Source organism: Verticillium nonalfalfae, assembly GCF_003724135.2.
Source record: "Verticillium nonalfalfae strain VnAa140/NRRL 66861 chromosome Unknown scaffold_67, whole genome shotgun sequence".
NCBI classification, from domain to species: domain Eukaryota; kingdom Fungi; phylum Ascomycota; class Sordariomycetes; order Glomerellales; family Plectosphaerellaceae; genus Verticillium; species Verticillium nonalfalfae.
In genome coordinates, this window is record NW_021167292.1 from 1 (window position 1) to 20,747 (window position 20,747).

The 20,747-nt window shown below is 59.5% G+C and overlaps 5 protein-coding genes across 5 annotated transcripts; 2 read left to right on the forward strand and 3 right to left on the reverse strand.

Annotated features, from left to right (window-relative positions):
- Positions 1-1,129: 1,129 nt before the first annotated feature.
- STE50 lies at positions 1,130-2,756 on the reverse strand (the record flags this gene model as incomplete). The annotated part of the gene is made up of 3 exons (XM_028641991.1): positions 1,130-2,169; positions 2,248-2,409; positions 2,480-2,756. 3 exons carry the CDS (start codon positions 2,754-2,756, stop codon positions 1,130-1,132), a joined length of 1,479 nt encoding a protein of 492 aa, XP_028494050.1.
- Positions 2,757-6,377: 3,621 nt separating this feature from the next.
- D7B24_007889 (uncharacterized protein) lies at positions 6,378-8,125 on the reverse strand (the record flags this gene model as incomplete). The annotated part of the gene is made up of 2 exons (XM_028641992.1): positions 6,378-7,804; positions 7,879-8,125. 2 exons carry the CDS (start codon positions 8,123-8,125, stop codon positions 6,378-6,380), a joined length of 1,674 nt encoding a protein of 557 aa, XP_028494051.1.
- Positions 8,126-10,037: 1,912 nt separating this feature from the next.
- On the forward strand, positions 10,038-11,552 carry ALDH9A1 (4-trimethylaminobutyraldehyde dehydrogenase; the record flags this gene model as incomplete). Its single annotated transcript, XM_028641993.1, has 1 exon — positions 10,038-11,552. One exon carries the CDS (start codon positions 10,038-10,040, stop codon positions 11,550-11,552), a length of 1,515 nt encoding a protein of 504 aa, XP_028494052.1.
- Positions 11,553-12,322: 770 nt separating this feature from the next.
- Positions 12,323-14,314, reverse strand: LCB2 (serine palmitoyltransferase component; the record flags this gene model as incomplete). Its single annotated transcript, XM_028641994.1, has 1 exon — positions 12,323-14,314. One exon carries the CDS (start codon positions 14,312-14,314, stop codon positions 12,323-12,325), a length of 1,992 nt encoding a protein of 663 aa, XP_028494053.1.
- Positions 14,315-17,264: 2,950 nt separating this feature from the next.
- On the forward strand, positions 17,265-19,544 carry D7B24_007892 (uncharacterized protein; the record flags this gene model as incomplete). The annotated part of the gene is made up of 3 exons (XM_028641995.1): positions 17,265-17,504; positions 17,594-19,329; positions 19,433-19,544. The coding sequence occupies 3 exons, from the start codon at positions 17,265-17,267 to the stop codon at positions 19,542-19,544; spliced, it is 2,088 nt and encodes a 695-aa protein (XP_028494054.1).
- Positions 19,545-20,747: the final 1,203 nt, after the last annotated feature.

Here is a 20,747-nt window from a genome sequence, read left to right on the forward strand (position 1 = left end):
GTTGGGCGGTGGGTTGGTGTATGTACGGGGACACGGGAGACGCGGCACGTCGGTTTGGCGGGAACGACTCGAGCGAGAGCGCGCGAGAGGGCGAGAAGAACACAAGCTAGATAGAGGAAATGTGGTGGTGTGTGGGGGCGAGCCTCGCTTTCTTCCCAGGGTTCCCCAAGGATGAGAGGCGGTCCGAGGGTGTCGTATGTTCGACGTTGACGAGGAAAAAACCTTCCGTGTCTGTACCTGTTGGTGGCTTGACGGGATTCGCATCGCATTCCATCACATCAGAGGGGGTAGTGAAGGGGGGGGGGAGGGCCTCGGCGCTGCCTCCTCGTGTTGGAGAATCAGGGGCCGGGCTTTTGACAGTTCGGGCTTCGTCCCGCACCGTGACCGATGCTACCGTCCCATTGCAGGGCCACATACCCAACTACCATATGTACATACACGACAGTAATCGTCATTTGGACACGCAGCTTCGGTGACCAGCCCACGAGTCAAGCACCTCAAATGGAAGCGCTCGTCTTCACAGGCAATGCCTAAAAATGGCACCATGACGACGGGCATTCAAATTCAACAGTGAAAATGGGTTGCGGTAATGGAGGTGAATAAATCGTCATCCCAAGAACCAGAAGAATAAATATGGGTAAAAAAAAAACGGAATGGTCTCATCCCTCCGGGCGCCCTTCAAACCGTACATGCTTCGACTTGTCCACGTGGCGCGCATACATCCAAGGCACCTCCAAATCGGTAGCTCCTCCTTCCATTGAGACGGCCAAAACAAGAGAGCCCTTTCCCCTTTCATTGGGATAAGATATATGCAGGCTGTCAGTCCCCCATCCGTCTATACTCTCTAGATCGTACCGGACAGTGAGCCACGCGGATGGATATCCTGCTAGGAGCAGGCAAGCACAGAACCAAAGAAGAGCCCTTTCCAAGCCGTGGAATAAGAAGCCCCCTTTGCGCAACTGCCACAAAGATGTTCCCCTCACCGAGTCCAGCCCTCCTGTCGCCAACGACCGCCTCGCCCGCTTTCGTCGGCCGAGGCTATGGCATGCGATTCCCAGGTGAACAATAGTGACATTGTCCGGTACGTTCATCTTCCGGCACGTGAACTGCTGGCTAGGTCCCAGGACGCTTAAATGATGCCTCCTGGAGGATCATACGGCGTACCGCCCCTTGACGACCCTGTGCCGAGGCCTGCACTCCCAGGTTGGTCGCCGTCAGCTTGTGCGTTGTTTGTCTTGCGCAGCATGAACATGGGCTTTTTGCCCTCCTTATCGAGCTGCTTGAAGAGGATTAGGGGTTTCTCGTCGAGGGCGAGGCATCGTTCCTGGTCGCCGTAGACAATGTAGAGCGCGTACTGGTCCCATGGTGCGTTGATCTGGTACTTTTTCAGAGCGGCGGGCAGGACCTTGTAGCAGGGATCGTCCATGCTGACGCGGAAAGATTTGAAGATCTCGACCGAGGCATTACTCGTGCTTGGCGTGTCCGGGGCCGGGGTCGGCCCACGCCGCGGTACGGACACGGGCTGCTCGCGGCCCTTGTGGCCGTAGTCGCTTTCGGAAAAGGTGGTGCGGGATGAGGGTGTCGGGGCTTCCGAACGGTAGGAGCGGGAGCCCAGGGTCGTGCCGCCCATGACGGGTGGTGACGTTGGCGAGGGCATGTTGGGCGAGTTGTGGTATATCGGCGACGTGGCGTTGGGACCGGAGCCGTTCATGGCGGAGAGGTGGGAGGAGGAGAGCAGCGCCCTCTCGACGGCAGGGGACGGGTCTAGCGTCTGCTCGGCTATGGAGCGTTCGTGTTGCGTCTGTAGGGGGGAGGGCGAGGGGTTCTTGGGCGGCAGGGTGCCGAGCATGATCTTCTTGGTCGAGTATTGCCGCATGAGGCCAGCGTTGGACTGTGCCGATGATGGCGTCGGCGCTGGTGGTGAAATGGTCGTCTCGTAGCCGTAGGTTGGTGTGGGGTTATTGCTGACATTGGGCAGGGGTTGCGAGGTGTCCTTGGCCATGCGTAGCGCCGGCAGCATGTCCTCGCGTAACCGCCGAAAATCTTCGCTTAGGCGCCGCAGGTCCTGCTCGACCATGCTGACGCGTTCGTCTCGTAGTCGCAGCTGCTCGACAAGGTGCTTGATGTCTTTGAGGGTGGCCGTGGCGTACTGGGCCTCGGCGTCGGCGGCTGGCCAGAAGACTCGTTAGTAAAAGCCATCACGCCTCGTCGGGCGAAAGGGCAAGAGCAGCCAGGACAACAACTTACATAGGGGCACGTAGTGATCGCTCTCTGTGGGCACATCCTGCGCTCTCTTCACATCGTAGACGTTCTTCAGGATAGTCAGGCGGTGTCCGACGCTGGTGATGCCCATAGACTTGAGGTCGTCGTGGAGGAGGGCGACGAGCGCCTCGCCGACGATTTCGTTATCTGTCCCACACGGCGTCAGTACATCCACTGCGAGGTTGCTGGCATTCGCCTTGGCCTTCATGAGACGCACCCAAAAAGTGATCAGCATATTGCGGCAGGCCAATGGTGCCGATAAAGTCGGCGCACTCGTCAGCGGTCCATTCCGAGATGATAGTTTCGGGCAGACGGTCGGCGCTGCTGCGGTGGCCGTAGGTGGTGGGCGTGTGTTCGTTGGAGGAGGGCAGCTCTGAGTCAATGGGCGAGGTCTCGCTGTCGGTGGCCAGGACGGGCGAGCTGGCGGCGACGCTGCGCTCGTACTCGTCGTCGGCGTCCGACTCGGCATAGGCAGTGCCGGAGTCAAAATTCATTTTGCTCCGGTAGCTGGTCGCGCTGAGAGTCGCCACGGTGGCGGTTGGTGACGGGGGAACTTGCGGGTGGCTCTGGTATAGGTTGATGGGGAGGGGGCGGGGACGGAGGTCGAGACAGTTGCTCGACGTCGTCGTCCTCGTCGTCGGCGGAGCGCTTCTTCAGCGCGAGATGGTCGGGCCAGCGGTTGTGATCGGGACAGGTCGGTTAGACAGCGATCGTCAATGTGCGGCGAGACGAGACGCGCTGTTGGGTTGGTGGTTTGGGCGGTTTGGGTGGTTGGGGGGAGAGAGCGGAAGGGGGGGGGGGGGGGCGTGGTGGAGGGATCCGTGGTGGAGGAGAAGATCAGGAGAGCGACGGACGGCGGGGGAGAGACGGCATCGGATCCGGGGATGGTGCGAGGTGGTTGGCAGGTGGAAAATTGTCGATGGAAATGCGATGCCTCAGGGGAGCGAGCTCAATTGAACCGAGTTGTCTGTGGAGAGGGGTGTGAGATGTCGGTCGAGTTGTGGTCAAGAGGTGTGCAGCAGTCTGGTCCTTGCGAGGTGTTTCTCGGGATCAGGCTCGATGGAGGGACGTGGAGTCTTGGACGTGTGGACCACTGGTCCATCCGTGGAGTGGAGTGGAGGCGAAGCCCCAGCCTGAGGTGAACCTGCCTCTGCCTGCCTGAGGTGAGCGTGCCTGCCTGAGCCTGAGCCGGAGCCTGAGCCTGAGAACGAAGCAGGCAGGGCCGGCGACCGCAGTGGCAGGAGCATGGGATGCACCAAAGAGCCAGTGACAGGTGAGTATGGCGCGGTGGGAGGCGAGTGGATCTCAGACGGAATGAGGCGCCGTGCCCCGTGCGTCCGACAGGCGAGGGCACGGGCCAGCTCTGCATGCCATTTTGACCTGCCCAGGGACTCAAGGGACCTAGGGGCCCCTAGGAGACTGCTGGCTGCTCGATCACAGGGGCGAGATCGACACCACTGGACCCCCCTAAGCACACAGCGGACTTTGCCCTTCTCCAGCAGACAGCCCGCGCTACAGCGGCCAGAAGCCTTCTAGCGTTGCAGCGACAGGCTCCCCTGCCCCCCTGACATGCCAAGCCTCGATGGACTCGCCTCTTTCCCTTCTCCTGGCTATCGGTTCCTCAATTAATCTTGAAGAGATTGATTGGTCTCCCCTCGTGGCCCTCGAGAGACCTGTCTGGCAGGTGCACAACCTGGGTACTTTCAGGCTTGACAGGCCTGCGTTCGTTTACAGGGACTGTCACGGGTATCTTCCAAGTAGAACCTGGGTACGTTAGGAGGTACACCTACCTACGTCAGGAGGTACCTGCCTCGGTGTTGGCAACCACACCAGTCTCATGCTGACCCCTGAGTTCACCTCGATACGCTTGGCATCCCAGGTCTACTTCGCATCACCAATCCACACCCCTAACAAGAGGGAGAGAGAACGAGAGAGAGAGAGAGCCTCCTTCCAAGCTCCCGACGGCATGATCGACGGGCCAGACCTTTCCCCCTCTCATCCCCCACCCCAAGCCGACAAGGTCTCTCCAAGCACTCATCAACCACATCTTCAGGGAACATACCTCGAAAACCAAGCTATGATCCTGACGATGACCACCTCATTGGCAGCTCCTCCACCAAACGGAACATTCCCCTCCTTGAATGTTATCCTAGTCCACGCTCATCCAGTCGTCATGCATTCATGCACTTGCCTCGATCGACATCAAGTGCCGAGAGCGTTCACCAACTGATCCACGATGATATGAAAACAAGGAAGAAGGAAGAAAACAAATCTTTCGAGCTTGCCCAGACTACACATCCCGCCGTCGTCACACATGAATTGAGCGGCTTTCATTCTCCGGAGTCGTTTACCGCCGGACCCAACCTCATGAAACATGGCAGCATCATCGTAGCCTCTGTGGCCGTCGGGACAGACCGAGAGACCAGGCACGAGAGAGGCACAACGAGAGAGCCCGCAGCTTTGTAAGGGGTTTCAGTATCCCGCTGGAATGCAGCTGATACCCGCCCACCAGACCACTCTGCCCTGGGATCTCAAGTTCACGAGAGCCGAGGGCGAGGGGAGAGGAACAGACAGGAGAGTGACGACTTGGTCTCCATCCCCCTCCCTCCATCTAGCCACCCCAAAATTCCTCCAAGGTCTGCTCTGCCGCACCATGATCCCTCCTGCGCCGTTCAGATGATCCGAAACAACCACACCCACAGGCTTGCGGCCTCCCCCCTCCCTCTTCCCCCTCCCGTCGCAAGAGAGCGTGTCTCTGCTTCTTGTTCTTTCTTCATCTTGTTCCTGTCCACCTTTAAGCCAACCCATTCGCACGCCGAAACGCCACGCCAAACCCGCCCTGCTCCTGTCTCGAAAAAGGTTCATCTCAAAAATTCCACTTCCTAAACGCTGTGCCACGCCCACCCTCCATGTGACCTCGTGCTTTCCCCCATCGCCTCCGTTTGCGCAAAGGCTAGAAATCACTGCATCCTACTCTGTATTGCATAGCCTCTTTGCCGCCTCCCCAACGCAGAGTGTGCGAACAGGCCCCCCTCCCCCTCCAGTGAAGATATCCCGTACCGCGTGCCGCACATATTGTAGCGCATGTGTGCCTCAATCCCAAACACCCGGGTCTCGAACCAAGGCAAATGAAGAAGCAAAGAACAAAAACATTCCTCCGAACCCGACTCGCCCGGAAGCCAAACACCGGGGACCCGCAGCGCAGCGCCCCGCACCCCACTCATGCCGCAGCAGCGGCTTTTTTCGGCAGAGAGCGTTTTTTTCCCCCTTCGACGCGAATCGCCGTACTGGCAGTCTGACACAACTGCATGCCATCTTGAGCTGTGAGCTCACCCTCTCACAATGGGCAGGGATTTCGTCGTCAGACCTGGATTAGACCCTCTACTCCCTTCCGCCACGGGGACCAGCCAAATTTTTTCCAGAACGCCTCGTTGAGACGACAGAAGAATGTTCCTTTCGGGGGTCCGACGACGTGAAATCGACCCTGCCGTATCATACACCAGTATGCATCTCTACCCCGGCTCCGCCATAAAACTCCGGCACCTGCGGTTTGGGAGTTTGAAGATCTGTCGACGATGATATGCAACGTCAGCACGACAAGGGACGAGGGCCCATGCCTTGCATAAAAGGAAGAAATAACCGTGGACAGACTCGTGTGCGCCTTCCCGATGTATTCTGCATACCCGGAACGATAATGTCCGTTGTGCCGCCTTGCTTTCGCTCCGGCTGCTGGCCTGATTGTCACACTGCTTGTCCTCACTCGGCTGTGCAGCCCCAGGACTGATGTGACGTGATTCATATCAAAAAAAAAAATATACGCTTTGCTTTCCCTGATATTTACAACATGGTATAATCTTTGCCCTCACAGGCAGCGAGCCTCGATCAATTCGCGCTCGCGTCGCACCGACCGCCCCATGCGGCTCCCGTGTGCGGCGGCAAACCCCACAAAGCGGGCCGCCAACCCCCTAAGTAGTCAAGGGCGCGGCAGGCCTGACCCTCACCGCGAGACAGATAACCCGGCAATACAGCCCGGCCATGTCTGTTTTCCTCCTTACACCCGATTGTCCAATTTGTTCTGTTTGTACAAAAATAACGCAGACATTGACCAACGTCACTTACAGCCTGGCCTGAGCCTTCTCAGCGTTCAGAGCCTCAGCCTCCTCGAGGATCAGCTCGGCGCAGCGCTCACCGACACCAAGCACCGTCAACATGGGGTTGATGGAGGGAATGGTGGGGAAGACACCAGCGTCGGCGATACGCACGCCGCGCAGACCACGGAGCTTGAGATGCTCGTCAACGACAGCCATGCCGTCCTTGTGAACGTCACCCATCTTGGTGGTGCCGCACGGGTGGTAGACGGTGTGGGCGGCGCGGCGGGCGTACTCGGACAGGGCCTCGTCGGTCTGAATATCAGGGCCGGGAGCAACCTCCTTGGCGATCCAGTCCTTGAAGGGAGCCTGCTCGGCAACCTTGCGGGCAGCGCGCATGCCGTAGACGAGAGTGGCGGCATCGTAGCCCTCGGGGTCGGTGAAGTAGCGGAAGTCAAGCGCGGGCTTGACCTTGGGGTCGGCGGAGGTCAGGTAGATGCGACCACGCGAGCGGGGACGAGGAATGTTAGGGGTCATGCAGAACGTGTAACCGTCCTTCATCTCGGGGTAACCGAGACGGCCGGTGTTCAGAGTGAAGGGGATCTGGTAGCAGTGCATCATGACGTCGGCAATCTGGCCTTCGGCGAGACCTTGGGGGTTGGCGGCGCTCTGAGTGGCACCAGCGTTGGGAGCCTCACGGCGCAGGAAGATGCCGGCGTCGGAGTCCATGGTAGTCTGGTTTTCAGGCACCTTCTTGTTGAGCTCCCAGAGAATGATGCTCTCAGGGTGATCCTGAAGGTTCTCGCCAACGCCGGGGATGTCACGCACCACCTCAATACCGAGATCGCGGAGTTGCTGAGCAGGACCGAGACCAGAGTGCAGCATAAGACGCGGTGTGTCAACGGCACCGGCGCAGAGGATGGTCTCGGCCTTGGCGTTGACGGTGTGGCTGGTACCGTCCTTGAGAGTCAGGTTGATACCAGTCACGGCGTCATCCTTGACGTTGATGCGCGAGACCCAAGCGTTCGTCAGGACAGTCAGGTTGGGACGCTTCTCCTCGCCGCGGAGGATGGGGTGAATGTACGCCACCGAGGCCGAGGAGCGCTGGCCATTGTCGGGGTTGTAGGAGACGGAGAAGAAACCAACACCCTCGGTCAGCGAACCGGTGTCCTTGATGTGACGGTTGAAGTCGGGAATGACGGGGACGTTGAGAGCAGAGGAGCAGGCGAGGACCCAATCCTTGCACAGCTGGTTGCGATGGCGGGCGTGAACGGGCTGGACGGTGTTGCGGAGGCGGTCGAGGACGCGCATGAAGACCGGGAAGGTCCAACCCTTGGCACCGAGCGACTGCCAGATGTCGAGATCATGCTCAAACGGGCGGAATGAGATTAGGGTGTTGTGAGAAGAGCAGCCACCGAGCACCTTAGCGCGGGAGTGACGGATGTGTGAGTTGCCTGTGCGTGTGAGAGAGAGAGGGGCCGCTGTTAGCTTGCGGCAGTGAGGGTGAAAGATAAGGGATAGCACATACCCATGGGCTGCTCGGTAGTGGGGTAGTCGTAATCAAGCTCGCCGCCAAGCAGACCCAACCACTTGCGCAGATCGAGAACGCGATCGTCAGTGAAATCGCTGGGACCGGCCTCGATCAGGAGGATGTTCTTGCGAGGGAGATACTCGGCGAGGCGAGCAGCAATGACACAGCCGGCCGTACCACCGCCAACAATGACATAGTCGTACTTGTTGACGTCGGCTGCGGGAAGGTTATCGGTGGTAGCCATGGTGATGGTGTCTGGCGTGGACCAGTGATCAGATGCTGGTGGCCGGGGCGAGGGTGGTCAATGGCGATCGTCAAGTCGTCAATGGAGAGGGGAGGGGGGGGGTATCTCAGATGGTAGACGACGACGCTAGGAGAAGAAGTTGGAGAAGTGAGAGCAATGGGCAAGAAGAAGGGGGGGGGGGAGAGAAGAAAGAGATGATGGCGGAATGTTCAGCTTTTTATCTAATACGGTGTCCATGAGTGGTCGACACCAAAGGCGAGCTGACAGACCGATTGACTGATCGATCAGACCAGGGGCCAGCTAGCTGGGTGCTGGTGTCTGTCCGTCCGATGCATGAAGCCAGTACCGCCAGCTACCAGCACCGGCATGCCGAAGCAGCAACAAGGCGGGGTGACATGATGGTCCATGTTCGCCGTCTCATGGCCCACAAAAGCCATGGCGCCAACGCGGGCAATCGGGTGAAAAGAGAGATGGCCGGGGGCGTAACAGGGCGGCGAAAACGGCGCAGTCTCGTGATCTTGACTCGCGGGCGGGCACTCGATTAGAGGCCGGCGCTGTGGAAAATCAAGGATGATGATGTTTTGCTCGATGCTTGGTGGTTTGGACCATGGAGTTGAGGGTAAAGAGCGGGGGTGGGAGAGGGCCGGGCATTTCGGGGAACCCTGGATATGACGGCGACTCTTTTTCTTCTTGTTGCTGTCAGTCGACGACCCTGATTTCATCCCTCACCGGGAAAAGGGTCGCGATCGACGGCCACCATGGTGAACAGTTCTCTGGGCGTTTCCGTCGACAAGAAGGCTTCCATGGTCAATCAAGGGGACGGGACTTCGGGTTTGGCCTGTAGAAAGCCTGTGCCGGCAAGCCCGAGCTTGGTGGTGCCTTGGTCTTGGTACTAAGGAGCCACTGGGATTGAGGAAGTGACAGTGGAGCAGAGGTAGCAGATCGATGCAGCAGGAGCGGAGCACCACACAGCAGGAGGTCCCCACAATCTTACGAGGCTACCAAAAATGTCCCTGCATGTCGTGACGTAGTGGTTGCTCCGCTATGTGGGCTGCCGAATGACAGGCAGAAGGAAAAAAATCTGCAAAGAGACTGGGCACTTGCACTGACACCAAGTTTCGTTCTCTCTCCACCTGGAACCATCGCTGTGCTGACCATTGCCAGCCATTGGTTGCTTGTCTGACGGGCTGCAACGCTTGCTGCCAAGCACCCGTTTCCAGCCTTTCCACTGGGGAGACTCCCAAGGCTCGAGAGCTCCACGAGCGAGGTATGTGCGGTCTGTAGCGTGTAGGGTGGCGCCATTAGCTTGAGGTAAGAGCAGCAAGAACAACGGTACGTATCCTTTACGTGGGCGGGCAAGTGCAGCCCACACAGCCCAGAGCAGGAAGCTGCAGCCAACAATAAGACACCAGAGCAAGGCAGCGTCGGCAGGCACGACTCATGGCCGAGCGGGGCCCGCCAGGTGCTTGTCGTCTTCGATATCGACTAGCTGCAATCGAGTACTCAACTCGGCTCACCATCTGACAATCACTTCTGCATCTCCAAAGACAAACTCGGCTCCTCCGTACCGTCGTGCGTCACACGCAATCTTTGTCTTCGTCCACCCTGTCTGACCCTGGAACCCCAAGACCCAGTTTGACACATGCACCCCTGCTTACTCGAAGCCATCTCGGGCATCTGATATCGGAGGAAGAGCTCTCTCTCTCGTCAACACCACACCACGACTTGGCCCCAACCATCATCTCAAGATCGGCCGGCAGCTCCACCGCCTTGACAGCTTCACCCGACTCCCTCGGCTTTACCTTGCCATACATTGCCTTGTCTGTCCGTCTCACCTGCGATTCTTCCCTCTTCACCTCTCCACACATCAGCCCACACGCCAGACATCGACTTCCTGTACCGCCCGCCCACCATGGTCACAATCACCAAGCAGGCCGACCGCCATACCATCTACAACGGCCGCCCCCAGCCCGCCAGTGATTCCCCCGCCTCCATTCCCTCCATCGATCCCTCCACCGCTCGTCCCGTCTGCAACGTGCACACCTCCTCCAAGACCTCCATCGACGCCGCTATTCGTTCCGCACAAGCCGCTTTCCCCTCATGGGCGGCGACGCCACCTCTTGAGCGCTCGCGTATCTTGCAACGTGCCGTCTCACTGCTTCGCACGAGAAACGATGAACTCGCCCGCACCGAGACGCTCGACACGGGCAAGCCCTTCTCCGAGACGCAGGCTGTCGACGTTGTCACAGGCGCCGACGTCCTCGAGTTCTATGCCAATCTCGCTGCCGCTGGTGGTCTTGCAGGCGAGGCCTTCCGTTTGAGGCCCTCGGCCCTCGTGTACACGGCCAAGGAGCCCCTCGGCGTGTGCGCTGCCATTGGAGCTTGGAACTATCCCATCCAGATTGCTCTATGGAAGTCGGCCCCTGCTCTCGCTGCTGGCAACTGTCTCGTCTACAAGCCGTCCGAGTTTACGCCTCTGCACGCCGAGCCTCTCGCCGCTCTCTTCGCTGAGGCGGGCGTGCCGCCCGGTGTCTTCAACGTTGTCTACGGTGCCGGCGAGGTCGGTGCTGCCCTGACGGCCCACCCCGCCATTGCAAAGGTCAGCTTCACCGGCCAGGTATCCACCGGCAAGAAGGTCGCCGGTGCCGCGGCCGGCAGCATGAAGTACGCCACGATGGAGCTCGGCGGCAAGTCACCTCTTGTCGTGCTTCCCGACGCCGACCCGGCCAAGGCTGCCGACGTCGCCATGCTCGCCAACTTTTTCTCCTCTGGCCAGGTCTGCACCAACGGCACGCGTGTCTTCGTGCCCAAGGCCATGAAGCCCGCATTTGAGGCCTCGCTCAAGGAGAAGATGCCCCATGTTCGCGCTGGTGATCTCTTCGACCCTGCCACGAACTTTGGTCCCCTCAGCAGCGGCCCTCACCGGGAGAAGGTCCTTTCATACATTCGCGCTGGCATCAACGACGACAAGGCCACACTGCTCGCCGGTGGCGCCGACCCCATTCCCAGCAGCGAGCTTCCCGCGGGCCTCAAGAACGGCTATTGGGTCCGCCCCACTGTCTTCACCGACTGCACCGACGACATGCTCATTACGCGCGAGGAGATTTTCGGACCTGTCATGACCATCCTGTACTACTCGACCGTCGACGAGGCTGTCACCCGCGCCAACACGACCGAGCTCGGCTTGGCCGCTGGCGTGGTCGGCAAGGATATCAACCTCTGCCACGATGTTGTCGCGCGCCTCGAGGCCGGCATCACCTGGATCAACACATGGGGCGAGTCGCCCGCCGAAATGTCCGTAGGCGGCTGGAAGCAGAGCGGTCTCGGCGTCGAGAACGGAAAGAAGGGTCTCGAGGCCTGGGTGCGCAACAAGAGCACGCTTGTGGACATGAGCGGCGAGGTCGGCACGCCCTTTACCAAGCTGTAGAAAAAGGGAGAAAAAGAGAATGAATGTTTTTGATGCTTGATGATTTGGGTCGGAGCCTAGGTGTATCTGTTGGATTGGCTGGATCGGAGTACATACCAAATTTGAATGTCTATGCAATGAATTCTGTGCTGCGAGGAAACGACGGATGCACACTGCCTGACCGGATTGCGAAAAGCCAAGCTTGTTGATTCAGACATCACCTGAACATCACAAAGGGGTACATGAGGCGCACTCAGTATGTACATTCATGCTATTCTATATAAGCCAGCTCATGTGGCCCCACAAGCCTACCAGGCAGTTGAAACCGAATACCCAGCCGTCAAAGCGGGTGAGCAAGGGAGGAGGAGGATTCGGGATCCTTCAATGAGGAGGGGAAAAAAAGAAGACAGAAAAAAAGACCAATATCAAAACGACAGTGATACTCCATGACGGAAGGGGAGGAAGATTCGTCCCAACCCAAGTACCTCCCAGTAAGCCGGAGCAAGTCCCCCCTTCCCCGATTACATTTGGTTCCCATGACTCCGAGTTTCAAAATGCGTGTTTCTTCTCCCCTTCTCTCATTCGTTGTGCCTTCTCATCTTTGCTTTGCAAACGGGGGTTTGTTTTTCACACAACTTCAGCAACATGGTCTTTTAACGCCGTAGCACCGCCCAGACAATCTCGTGCAAAATCCGCCACCGCCTTCCGCCATCGTCGTCGTCAGATTGTACACGCACACGCACACGCACACGCCCGCGCACCAGGTCGCGCCTGCGTCTGGGCTGGCGAGCCTAGCGCAAGCGCATCTTGGAATCTTGCACGCCGTGCGCGAGAATATCCTTCATATTCCAGCGTGGCGGTTTGACGACGGCCTCGATGCCGTTGGCGCGGCGCCACTCCTTCTCGCCCTCGGGGGTTACGCCCTCAGGTAAGGGCTCAGCGCCGCCGGCGATGCCCGTGGCGAACTTGAGCTGCAGAATGTCGCCGACCTCGTCGCAAGCTTGCAGCAGGCGGTCCATGTCGTCCTTGTTGTGGGCGGATGAAACGCAGAAACGGGCGCGGGAGCTGATGAGGGGCGTGGCGGGGTAGCCGACGACGACGACGGCGATCTTGCGCTTGAGCATCTCGTGGCTGAAGGCCGACATCTTGCCGGGGTGGTACAGGGCGATGGGGATGATGGGGGAGTCGTCGTGGCCGTACACGATGAAGCCGAGACGCTTCAATCCGAGGCGGAGATAGCGGGAGTTGAAAGCGATACGCTGGAGACGCTCGTCGCCCTGGCCGAGGCAGAGCTCCCCAGTGATCATCCTGAGAGAAGAAAGAATTTGCATGAGGACAGAGGGTGTCGGGGCTTCACCGAGCATCGTCGCGGCATTGGTACTCCTCAGCTTGTCAATGATGTTCTTGTTCGCGGCGACGTAGCCACCGTTGGCACCGAACGACTTGGTCAGGGTTCCCATAAGGATGTCAACGCGGGCAGGGTCGACGCCAAAGTAGTCGCACACACCACGGCCGCGAGGACCGAGGGCACCAACACTGTGGGCCTCGTCGATAAAGAGGTAGAACTTGTACTTGTCCTTGAGCTCGAGGATACCGGGGAGATCGCACATGGTGCCCTCCATGGAGTAGAGGCCCTCGACGACGACGAGAATCTTCTTCCACGGGCGGTGGGTACGGGGCTGGCCCTGCGAGATGGCCTCACGGAGCTTCTTCTCGAGATCGTGCATGTCGTTGTGCTTGAAGGCGGCAATGACAGCGCCGGACAGACGCGCACCGACGCGGATAGAGGCGTGGTTGAGCTCATCGGACAGAATGAGACAACCCTTGGAGACGAGAGCGGGGAAAGAACTGGCGTTGGTGACGAAACCCATGGAGAAGACCATAGCATCAGGCTTGCCGACAAAGGCAGCAATCTCGCGTTCGACCTCCAGGGACAGGTCAGAGGTACCGGCGTCAGCACGCGTGCTGCAGAAGCTGACACCGTAGCGCTTGACCGTCTCCTCGACGGCGTCGGCACAGGGACCGTCGGACTGGGCGAAACCGAGGTAGTTGTACGAGCTCATGTTGAGCGTCTCAGTGGTGGTGCCGGTGTAGTGGTAGGTACGGTTGAAGTCAGGCGAGGTGCGGTCGAGGAGAGAGATGAAGCGGCCGGGAACGCCGGTGGTGATGCGGGCGAAGCAGTCATCGAGACGCAGCTTCAGACGACGGGTGTAAAAGTTGTCAAAGTCGTCGTTCAGGGAGGCGTAGCCGTTGTGGGGCTTCAGGGACTGATAGTGCTTCTTGTTGCCGAAGCGCTTGCCGAAGAAGTCGCGGATATGGCCGAGGAGGATGAGGAAGAGGTAGCTGATGTAGGTGGTGATGAGGAAGTAGTAGGCAGGGTCGTCGACAATGGGCGCCTCGAGGGGCTCGCCGTGGTGCATGCTCACGTAGAGATGGCTGGGGTCGGACAGGGGCGCGAACTGCGAGTCGGCCCTGCGCTTGTTCTCGGACTCGGCGGCGGAGGGGGGCGAGAAAAGGGTGGTCGAGTCAAGATTGCTGTCGGGTTCACCGGCAGAGGCGGTCGATAGGGAGATGGTCGGCAGAGCCATGGCCGAGGGGGTGATGTTGCCCTGCTGCATGGCGAGGAGGGCCTGCTGGGCAGACTGTTCCTTGTTCTTGGGGGACGAGAAAAAGTTGGCTATCCTGTTGCCGGATCTTGAAGGGCGCCTCTCCTTGTCGGATTGGGTATGAGGCATGGCGGGGGAGGAGGAGGACGTGAAGGGGAGCTTGATTCCTCGGGGCATGCTGTGGTTTGTTCTTTTCGGCCGGCAAGGTAGGAATTACGCGCGGTAGATAAGCTCGCGGGAACGAACGTCTATCAAGGTGAACTGCAGCTTGTTAGCAGGCTGATCATTGCAGTGTTGTGGTGCTTGACGAGCAATAGACGCGTGGCGGCGTGGCCACGAGGGAAGGAGATGCAAGGGGGCATTGAGGAACCAAGAAGGAAAATGGCCGACACCTCGATGAGGGAGATACTGACGAGCCACCAGGAGATTCGGGTCCCAATGACAGGCAGTAGTCGATTGAATTGAATCTCAGGGGGGGGGGAGAGGTTGTTTGCCACAGCTCGAGAGATCTCACCGCCCGGTGAGAGGGGAGAAGAAAGGGGGGCAGGACTGACCTCTGAGCAATGCAGTTTATCGTCTTTGGCTAATGAAAGCTAGAATCGATTGTAGGGCGCGTCGAACACACGAAGTCAAGTCGAGGTGCAGAGACGACACGGTACTGTCAGGTCGAGCAGCCAGGCAAGCGAGTAGCAAGCAGGATTGCGCGTCGCCTCGTTGTCGTTGTCGTTGTCGTGATCGACTTGTGTGTGTGTGTGTGGGAAGGCTGTGCCGGATCCTGTGCCTGAGCCTCTCTCTGTGCCGCGGGAGGGTGGGAGGTGCAGGTTGCAGGTGCAGAAGGCTGGTGCTTGCCGTGGGCTGTTTGGGGGAGGGGGGCAAGGGGGGGGAGTGGGCAGGAAGGCACGCAGTTGGGGCGTCACAGCCGAAAGCCAAAAGCCAGGGGCAGATTGGCAGGTGGGGTTCGGGTTCGAGAGGGAGCCACTGGGCGCAGAGCCGGCGGAAAGTAGCTGCCAAAAATTTCGACTTTTCGATGCGAACCGTGTTTGATTAGATTCGCCACCTGCAGACAGCTGGGCTACTAGGTAGGTGCAGTGCAGTCCTGCAAGTACGTTGTAGTTGGTACTTCGGCGGATGAGGGGGGGGAGTTGTCGTTGGGGGAGATCCGACGTCACCGATCTCGAGGAGAGGATTGACGTGCTCGAAATTTATTTCTGGAAGAAGGAGAGACTGGGGTCGGAAGAAATGGTGAGCAGTGAGGCCGGAGGAGACGACGGAGAGAAGAGGGCGAGGGCGAGGGTGAGAGAGAGAGAGAGAGAGAGAGGGTCGAGAAGGCGGATCGAGGAATTGCGACGAGCTCGATGGATGATGAGTGATTACGGGATGGGCCAAATCGACAGGGCCTCTCACGAGCACAGGCCTTTTTCTTTCCCCTTGGATGCTCGGGAGACGGGAGACGGGGACGGGGACGGACGGGGGGGGGGGAAAGGCTGCTGAAGTACCCCGGCGAGTTTCTGATTGTCTCTTGGGGCTCTGGAGAACAGGCCTTGGAGAGAAGACAGGGCCTTGAAAGAGAGTCCCATGGGCCATCCCCATGCACAGGGGCCGCATATCCAGTGCATTCCCATCCCGAGCAATCCGAACCGTCAGCGGCGGTCCGACCACTCAACGCGCGCGTCCGACGCCCCAATCTCGGTCTCTGCAGCCTGTCCCAAACCCCGTCACGCGTGATACGGCTTGGCGGTCGCGATGCACAGAGGCGATGAGCGATGTTGGAGGTAGTAGGTTGGGGGTGAACGGCAGTCGCGGGATGGGGCCATGATCTGAGCACTCCGCCTCCGAACCGAGTCGACAGTCCTGACAGGCCGCGCGCAGTAGGCACTGTAGGGAGCTGCAATGCCGAACGCAACCTGATGACCACAAGGAGCGACACGTTGGCCGGCAAAACGGACATCTCGGCGCCGACGATACTCTCTCTACCTCTGGTGCCGGATGTTCGCAAATAAAGAGGTGACGGGCATTTTCTGGCGGCACCAGTCTAGCTACCTAAAGCACCTGGCAGGTAGGTACGAATAGAGCGTCCGGGATGGCCGGGCGCTGTACCATGTACCATGGAAGCTCCCGTTGTCCGCTTATTATTTAGCCCACATACTTCCCCATGCAGTCAGATGGTGAGCGAACTCTCGGCATCATGCCATCATCGTCCTGGGTGCTACTGCGAAAGAAAAGAACCGGCGTGTGTGCCAACGCATCATCAATCTGCCGTTTGCGCGCGTGAAGCCCTGCAGCACTACTGTGCGGCATATGCGTTCGAGCCGTAGCGAGAGAGCATCACGGGGTCATTGCTGCTGCTTATGCTGCTGCTGCTGCTGCTCCCAAATCAAGGTTCTTGTTCATCTGTTCGTCCCTCTTTGGGCCAGACACCCATACAGGGCGCCACTTGAGGCATTCGTGTCTGGCACAACATGGGCATGGCAGGCATGGCAAGCATGGCAGGCATGGCAGGGCAAAGCAGGACATGGGGGCATGAGGTACGAGGCATGGAGGGGAGGCTGAGTGAGGCAGCAGGATCAGGAATGGAAGCGGGCTGAGACACCCCCTTCATTACGCTTAGTAGTGGTGCCCGCAACCCGGGTGGCCTCCAACTTGGTTGGGTTGCCTTTCTTGCGGCATATTTGCTGACATGATCTGCCAGTGCCAGGCCGATATGAACTGCCAGGCCGATATGACCTCCCAGGCACGGTTTGCCATGATACGGCGCAAGCCACTGCATGAGCCACAAAATAAGCCACACGTCGCCCGGACTTCGGGTCGGTGGTGGGGGCGGGGAAACCTCGCTCCCAACAATCACCAACACAAATCACCCATCTTCTGGTTCTGGCCTTGGCTATGGCCCTGGCCCCTCGGCTCGGAATGCGGAATGCGACGGCCCAACTGAACGGAAACCCAAGGGACCTGCCTATCCCGCTCTTGCTCACCCCCCTTTTCGGGTTTTTGGGGATGCAGTGAACTCCAAGCAGGGCCATCCTTCGAGGCCGAGAATTTCCCATCACGACGACGTCTTCGAAAGAGCCACTGGCCGCCAAGCTCGAGTGCATCACCTGCAAACACAGCACGCTTCCTCGTCACCATCATGGCCGTCAACGGCCATTTTTCAGCCGAGGCCTCCTCGGCACCCACGCGTGAACTCTGGAGACATCCAGACCCCACCTCAACACCACTCTGGGCCTTCACCCGCGGCGTCAACGAAAAGTACGGCCTGCAACTCAATGACTATCCTGCCGTCTACCAGTGGTCCATTGACAATGTGGCTGCCTTGTGGGAGGAGGTCTGGCACTTTTCTGGTGTCAAGGCCTCCAAGTCGTTCGATGAGGTTGGTAGTCTCGCTGGCCTCCTTCCACTACCCTATGCCCAGGATAGCTTGTGTGCCTCACACAGTACCCCTGACTGACACGCCTGCAGGTCCTTCCCAAAGCTGCTCCCATGTACCCGCGCCCGGATTTCTTTGCTGGTGCGCGTCTCAACTTTGCGGAGAACCTCCTCTTCCCGGCGAACGTTGACGTCTCCCCTGATGCCGTCGCCATCATCACGACGACTGAGCTCGGCAACCCCGTGTCGACGACGTGGGCCGAGCTTCGTGATGCTGTCCGCCGCTGCAGCAACGCCCTGCGTGCCCACGGCGTGACCAAGGACGACGTTGTCGCCGGCTATGTCTCGAATCACGTTCAAGCGCTCGTGGCCTCGCTCAGCGCTGCTTCTGTCGGTGCCATCTGGACGGGCATCAGCCCCGACAACGGTGTAAGTGCCGTGCTCGACCGTCTCGCGCAGATCACGCCCAAGGTCCTCTTTGCCGACAACGGCACCGTCTACAACGGCAAGGAGTGGAGCAGCACGAGCAAGACGACGGAAATCGTCGGTGCCCTCAAGGACAAAGGCCTCGAGCTCGTCGTCGTCATTGACAATGTGCGCTGTGATTTGGCCTTGGATGACCTCAAGGCCAAGGATGTCAAGACGGTCGTCGAGTACGAGCGCTTCCTTCAGTCGTCGTCCGACGACAAGGCCCTCATCTTTGAGCAGCTGCCCCCGGCGCACCCGCTCTACATCCTCTACTCCAGCGGCACGACCGGCCTGCCCAAGGCTATCGTGCACACAGCCCTCGGCACGCTGATCCAGCACAAGAAGGAGCACCACCTGCACTGCTCCATGACATCGGCGTCGCGCATGCTCTACTACACGACGACGTCGTGGATGATGTGGCACTGGTCCATCTCGGCCCTCGCCGTCGGCGCCAGCCTCGTCCTGTACTCGGGGTCCCCCTTCAAGCCACACGGTTACCTCTCGCTGCCGCGGCTCCTCTCCGCACTCAAGGTCACGCACTTTGGCACGTCGGCCGCCTACCTCACAGCGCTCGAGGCCAACCAGGTGCGCCCTGTCCGCGACGAACCATCTCTCGATCTCTCGCACCTCGAGGCCATCTACTCGACGGCGAGCCCGCTGCCGCCGAGCACCTTCAACTTTGTCTACGAAGCCTTCCCGCCTCACGTCAACCTCGCCTCCATCACGGGCGGCACAGACATCATCTCCCTCTTCGGCGCCCCGTCCCCGCTCCTGCCCGTGCGCACGGGCGAGATCCAGTGCGCCGGTCTCGGCATGGCCATCCGCGCCCTCGACTCCGTCACCGGCGATCCCCTGCCGGCCGCCAACCCGGGCGACCTCGCCTGCGTGCGACCGTTCCCCTCGCAGCCGCTGACCTTTTTCGGCGCCGGCGGCGACGCCAAGTACCGCGCCGCGTACTTCGAGCGCTTCGCCGACGTCTGCGGCGCTGCGGGCCCCGTGTGGCACCACGGCGATTTCGTCCGCGTGCCCGACCCGTCGACCGGCAGCCTCGTCATGCTGGGGCGGTCGGACGGCGTGCTCAAGCCGGCGGGCGTGCGATTCGGCAGCGCCGAGATTTACAACGTCCTCACGCGCTTCTTCGCCGGCGAGGTCGCCGATGCCGTCTGCGTCGGCCGCCGGCGCGAGACGGACACGGACGAGACGGTGTGTCTCTTTGTCGTCATGGAGGAGGGCAAGGTGTTTGACGAGGACGTCAGGGCCCGCATCCAGAGGACAGTGCGGACGGAGCTGAGCCCTCGCCATGTGCCGGGCGTGGTGGAGGAGTGCGGTGGCGGGGTTCCCAAGACGGGCAACGGGAAGAAGTGAGTGCCTGCTGCGTTGCCCCCCTTGCTTGCCTCTCCTCTCCCTTTTTTGTTTCCTATCTTCTCTCTTTGATTTCGCGAAGACAAATGCTGACAATCACAGAATCGAAGTGGCAGTCAAACAGATCCTCTCGGGCATGGCTGTCCAGACCAACGCCAGCGTTGCCAACCCCGAGGCTCTCGACTGGTTCAGGGCGTGGGCGGCGAGCCACTAACGCTTAGAAAGGGTAGACAGAGCGCGATGACAATAGACGAGCCCCCACGATTGGAGGCAGGCGTGGAGAATGAATACATGGGTGGGTGGCGCTGTCCCGGGTTGTCGGCATGACGAGACGAGACGGCAGCATAGAATGGGGTACGATAGACAAAACACGGCACGGGGGATCTTCACATCGTGTCAAGACGTCAAGACGCAGTTGACGCAAGGGCTTTCTCCTGGGTCCTCTCCTCGCTGCTTCGGTTCGGGTGTCTCTGCTTCAGGGATCTTGGTTTCAGTGGAGAGAGGCGATGGAGGAGAAGAAGCAAAAGGCATCCTTGATTTTTTTTTTTTTTTTTTTTAAAAAAAAGTTGTTGGAGCGGTGAGGGCGCACCTTCAGAAGCCGTCGACAGAGACATGCAGATGGGTTGGTCACCGAATTCTGTGCTCTGCTGTGCTCTGCTGTGCTCTGCTGTGTCGCTGGATGCTGGATGCTGGTCAGCAGCTGGTCGTCAGCCTCTCTGGCATGTGCTGTGGAGAAGCATGTCAGGGATTTGTGCGGTGAAAGGGGCGATCGCGATGATGTCTGCTTGAATTCAAATCCATCCTTGGGCGCATGGTACCGTGTGCTGTGAGGTACTTGCATGCACGGCGGCCACGGGGAGCTGGTCGGCGTACACCGGGCGGCAGCTGTGCAGATCTGGCTCGACTGGTGTTTGTCTGTCTCTTGCTGCCGTTGCCAGGTATCTACCTAGGTAGGTACAGTATCCTCTGCACGGTCGAGACAGTAGGTGCCTGGCTTACTGAGTAGGTACGTGTACCTAAGGTACCTACCTAGGGAGGCAGGCTCCAGGTGCCTAGCGTCCCAGCCCAGCCCAGCCCCTGCCGCTGCTCTGCCTCATGTTTCAACATCGCCCCGACCCTGCCTGCCCTTGCTTGGCGGAGGCACCTTGCCAGACTTGCCAGGTGCCCAAGCCCCCGGCTGTAGGCTACATGTACATGTACACCAGAATACAGCGACCCGGATGCCTACAGCGCCTGGCTGCCGCAGAAAGCAGAAAAGCAAGGCGCCATCGGAATTGCCACGTACCTCTAGGGGGCCAAAGACGTAGGGCGAACTCAATCCTCGGGTCCTTCACCACCATCACCCATCATCGTCCATCGTCACCCGAATCCTGTTCTTGGCCACGCTTCTCCATCGTCCATCTGACATTCCCATCTC